Source organism: Mastomys coucha, unplaced genomic scaffold (genome assembly GCF_008632895.1).
Source record: "Mastomys coucha isolate ucsf_1 unplaced genomic scaffold, UCSF_Mcou_1 pScaffold5, whole genome shotgun sequence".
NCBI lineage: Eukaryota > Metazoa > Chordata > Mammalia > Rodentia > Muridae > Mastomys > Mastomys coucha.
The window spans coordinates 83,560,603-83,566,099 of record NW_022196911.1 but is presented as its reverse complement, the minus strand read 5'-3'; the positions used below and the strand labels follow the sequence as shown (position 1 = coordinate 83,566,099).

The 5,497-nt window shown below is 43.5% G+C and overlaps 1 protein-coding gene across 1 annotated transcript; it reads right to left on the bottom strand.

Annotated features, from left to right (window-relative positions):
- Positions 1–912: 912 nt before the first annotated feature.
- Positions 913–5,491, bottom strand: Supt4h1 (SPT4 homolog, DSIF elongation factor subunit). The gene is made up of 4 exons (XM_031353919.1): positions 5,430–5,491; positions 1,911–1,966; positions 1,464–1,517; positions 913–1,286 (listed from the first exon to the last, which is right to left on the bottom strand). The coding sequence occupies exons 1-4, from the start codon at positions 5,480–5,482 to the stop codon at positions 1,219–1,221; spliced, it is 231 nt and encodes a 76-aa protein (XP_031209779.1). The 5' UTR covers positions 5,483–5,491; the 3' UTR covers positions 913–1,218.
- Positions 5,492–5,497: the final 6 nt, after the last annotated feature.

Sequence of the window (5,497 nt, the reverse complement as noted above, 5' to 3'; positions counted from 1 at the left end):
CCTGCCCCAACCTTGGATTCTGGATGATGGATTTCAGGCATGTGCCACATCTGGCCCTTTTAAGAGGGCTATCTACTTTTCTTATTCTTCATTTCCAGTCCTTACAATCCCGAAATAGACAGACAGGGTAAACAGGAGTAATCACTTCTATTTTACAGATGGAAACTAAAGAGAAACCAAAATGGGGATATAATTTCTGTGATTTAAGTAAGAATATATGGTAAACATCTTATTATAAAAACAACACGGGGGCTGGAGAGATGGCTCAGTTGGTAAGAGCACTGACTGCTCTTCTGAAGGTCCTGAGTTCAAATCCCAGCAACCACATGGTGGCTCACAACCACCCGTAATGAGATTTGACGCCCTCTTCTGGTGTGTCTGAAGACAGCTACAGTGTACTTACATATAATAAAATAAATAAATCTTTAAAAAAAGAAAACAAAACCACATCTTAACCAATCAATGTGCCATTACCCATGGATAGCTCCCTTCTTAGCCAGAGGAGGGCCTGTTTTCCATGAAACACAAAAACCCAGATCAAGACCCAACAGCCACTAAAGGTACTAAGGGGAATGTGAACTCTGAGACTGGCAAAGGTACAGCAAGAGCATAGAAAAGAGACAAAGGAAGAAAGAGAAGTAAAAAGAGCGTCAAGGGTAAAGATACTAAGGAACCTCAGATTCCTTCAAAGGAGCGTCTAGAGGACAGAACAGACTTCCAGTCAGCACAGTTTCCTTGCCTCAGGACAGCAGGCCTTCCCACTATACAGCAGCAAGCACAGCAGCACAGCTGTACCCCTCTAAGGCAGGCCAGAGAGAGGACCTCAGCTGAGCTGCCTCAGGGCTCATCAGGCAAGGGAGGCCTCACTGAGAGGAAGAGGAACACAAGGCACGGGCCTTAGTACCCTTTAAGTATATTCCAAAGGTTCATTTTATTGATATTTGAGCCAACGTCCTGCCCATGGGCAAAGGCAAAACCCTGAACAGAGATGGGAAATCGGCATCTTACTCTCTTGATACAGCCTCTGAGAATCCACCCAGACACTCCCACTTCACCAGTGGTCAGAGAAAGTGAGATGACTCAAGGCCGGATGTGCTGCTTTCATGGAGTCTGCTGATTCTGAGGTGGAGGGCAGGAAGTCTTTGGGGTCCCACCTGTTTAGTTCCACAAGAAAACAAGTACAGAAGTAAAGAACAAGATGCTATGGCCTGCACCAGGCTAGGTCTTTATTGCTGTATCTCTGGATTTGTAGGCCACTCCTCGACTTTTCAGCTCCCGCACGATTCCTATGACAGAAAAAGAAACAATCCCTTGAGAGAGTCATGAGTATAAAGATGCCCACCACCCCACCCCCAGCACTGGAGCTGCCTGACTATCACCTAAGAGCGAGGGAAAGAGCTACTGGGAGGCAGAGGCTTCTGCTGGGCCTGGCAGATGCTCACTGCTGCTGTCACAACTATTACCTTGGGGCAGGCGACCAGTGACGGATACAGCATATACACCTGGCTTAAAGTTACCTGAGAAAGAGAGGAGATTAAAATGGGAATGAGTTAAGACTGAAAACCAATGAAGAATTAAGCCACAAATGGAAGAGAGGTAGGGTGCATGTGCGCACGCGTGTGTGTGTGTGTGTGTGTGTGTGTGTGTGTGTGTAACATTCCATGGTGCACATGTGGAGGTGAGAAGACAATCTGCAGTCAGTTCTCTCCTTCCAACATGGGAGTCCCCAAGAGCAGATTCAAGTTGGCGAGTCTGGCATGGCTGAGCCATCTTGCCAGACCCAAGGCTTGGCTTTTCTCTGCTGCCATCTTTCCCACATGGGACCATGCACCCCGCTGATTTAAGACATCCTTGCAGACCCTTAGGCACATTCCCAACACTGCACAGGTCAGGATAAGAAAGACACTTACTGACTCGCTGCCACTTGGAGACCCAGCTGTCCTCTGGACTCATCATTGCAATGATTCTAGAGAGGGAAGACGAAGAGTCAGCCTGAGCCTGCCCTGCTAGAGGGGGCCACTGAGCAAAGCAACAGTTCCAGCCAGGCACCTGAGGAGAAAGTCACCGAGGGAAAGCTGGGAAGCACTTCTAACACTGGGAAGGAGCTGACTCAGGAAGGGAGTGACAAAGGCCTTCCCATCCATGTCCCTGGACAACGAGTAAGAACTTTACCTGTGGATGTCCAGCACTGACAACTACCAGCCCAATCACTAGGGGTCTGCTGCAAAGGAGTCAAAACAATGGATCCTCTTCCAGGAATCAAATTAGACTTGGACAACCCCTTCCTTTAATGAGCTGTTCAGTCTCAAGTATAGTTGGAGACATTTCACAGAGTTTCACCAGTGAGACTCAGGTTGAGATAGTGTATGCAGAGTACCTAGTACAGATACTGACAGAGTAGATGCTACCAAATGTCCCTTCCCATTCCATCAGCTATCTTTGGCAGATAGCTCTGCTTCCACAGGCCGAGGAGCAGAAACCCTACTCAAGGGCTAGAAACCCATTTGTGAGCAGGCAGGTGCTATGAGAAGCTGTGGAGGTTATCTGTTAATCACCCAATTAATGGAATAGTTTTCTAGGAACTGACACTGCTGACTGCCTCCTCCATGGCTGCCTCCATTTTCCTGGCAACAATGTTTAAGTCCAGGAGTGTAAGACAGCAAGCGGCTCTGCAGACTGATCCAGGACAGGCAGTTATACAGGCTCTCCCCACAGCTTGTACTTTGCCCTTCACAATCGATCTTCACAGTAATGATATTTGAAATATCCTTTCTACCTTGTCTCAACTTCCTCTGAAATCCTACAGTTCTCGTCAGGCCTGATCAGGCAGCCTAAAATTCCAGTTACTCTGGAGGCTAAAGCAGATTCCCAGTCCAAGGTCTATTTGGTCAACTTATGGCACACCCCTTTAATCCCAGCACTTGGGAGGCAGAGGCAGGTGGATTTCTGAGTTCGAGGCCAGCCTGGTCTACTGAGTGAGTTCCTGGACAGCTAGGGCTACACAGAGAAACCCTGTCTCAAAACAAACAAACAAACAAAAAAGAAACAAAAAAAACAAAAACAAAATAATAACTAAATAAATAGATAAAATACAAAATAAAACCCAAGCAAACAACACAAGAACAGAAACCCAGAAAGCAACAGGAGTTAGGAAGGAGGGAAGAAACTGGAACCTTAAAATACTCCTCTTAGTTTCTTCAAACAACTAGTTCTTACATTATGATACAGCAATTCTATGAACAGACATACACCCCAAAGCTCTGGTAGTTAATCTACCTAAGTATATTCTTTACAATGGCCAGAAGGTTAGAAACCGTGGCATTTAAAAAAATCTATGTTGTGTATGTATGTGTGTGTATATATATGTATATATATACACATATATTTATACATATATATATATATATATATATATATATATATATATATATATATAATAAAAATAGCAAACTTTAAAAAGAAAGAAACTTTTGGAAACTGAAGAGGCAGCTCGGTGATTAACAACTCATACTGTTCTTGAAGAGGACCCAAGTGTAGTTCCTAGCAACCATACAAGACAGGTCACAACTGCCTGTAACTCTAGCTCCAAGGGGATCTGAGGACTCTGGCCTTCTTGGGCATTTGTATTCACGGGCACAAAGCCACACACATACATAATTTAACAATAATTTTTAAATAGGTTAAATTGGTAAGGACTCAAAGTGAGTCTTGCTTATATCCTACTGTGCAAGTCTTAACATCCTTCAAAGCAGCCAGCACAGGTGTTCACTTATAGATGAGAGTGACTCCATTTTACATTTTGTACTTTTAGATGGGGGTCTTAAGATACAGCCGAGGGCTACCTGACACTTGTGTCCCCCTGCCTCAGCTAGAGAGCTAGGACTGAAGGTTGTATCAACACACCCAGCTTCATCATTTATTGTCAACCTTGAATGGCTAATGAAGAAACAAAGGGATGAGAATACAGGAATGTGTATTTGCATGCACAGGAGCTAAGGGATCCAAATCAGCATCTCTTTGCTCAATCTTTTATTCTCCCCTAAAGGACACCAGACCCACTTTCATAGAACTTTAACAAACACTAGGCTTAAGCCCAGCTTATATGACGTCTTTAATTGGCCTTCAGTCCAGAAGAAAGTTAGCAATGCTGTTGTCTTGGGGAAAAGACCAGACCACTCTTGTTTCTCCCATTCTGTTTTATTGTCATTTTTCTAGTTAACTTACTTGGGGTTTGTGTGTGTGCATGCAAAAGCTCGCCCTGTCTCTCACATATGCATGTCAGGGTGAATGTCTTGAGGTCAGAAAACAATTCTAGGAACTTAGGTCTCTCCTGCCACCTTGTGGGATCCAGGTATTGAGGTCAGGGTTATCAGGCCTCCCATCAGGGATCTTAACCTGCTGAGATATCTTAGCTGGCCTTGTTTGAGACAAGGTCTCATGTAGGTCGGGCTGGCCTCTAACTCACTGTATCTGAGGCTTGCTCTGAACCTCCAATTCTCTGGTGTCTCCCTCTTAGATGATGGGATTATAGGTGTAAGCCACCATATTCTCTAAGATACTGTATGAAGGAGTAGATTACTATAATTGTACCCCTTCATTTTCAAAACAGATCTTCCATGTAGCCAACACTTTTGGAGGAGCACTAGGAATTAAACCCTGGGCTTTGTACATGGTAATCACATATTCTACTGCTGTATTATACCTCCAACTTTTCAACATTAAGGACCTACCATCTCATACATCCCGTGTCAGGCATCAGTATACAACATAAACACAGTCTCAACTATAACTGAGCAGACAAGAGTTATGCAGCACTGTTAAATAGGACTACTGAAAAAAGTACACACCATTTAAAATGTCCTCTTAGCCATTGTTTAGAACAGTAAAGGTGCCGGGAGGTGGTGGCACATGCCTTTAATCCCAGCATTTGGGAGGCAGAGAGGCATGTGGATTTTTGAGTTCAAGGTCAGCCTGATCTACAGAGTGAGTTCCAGGACAGCCAGGGTTACACAAAGAAACCAAAAAAGAAAAATAAATAAATAAATAAATAAAAATAAAAAAGTCAAAACAACAGCAACAACAAAAACCAGTAAAGATAAAAATAACTTCATTATTTACTTTAACCAAATAACCCTGAAACACTATTTCAACATTTAACTAATCTTTAAAAAATTCAGATTTGACATTTTTTTTTCCTCATGCTGAATCTTTGTTCGATGGTATGTATTTGACACTTAAGCATATACTAATTTGAACTAACCACATGTCAAGTACTCAGTAGCTACTGGGCTGGACACAGAATTAATAGCTCTCTTAAGAACTGTTGAGACCAGCTAGTCTTATGACCTCAAAAATCTGCCCCATATTAACTTCTTGGGTCATAGCCAAGATGGTGCAGAAGTAAACAAAAGAGAATGAAAGGGGCTTACCCATCAAAGGAAGAGCTGGTGCAGTCATAAACCATCTCTCTGTTGCCTTTCATTTGTAGGTATGCATC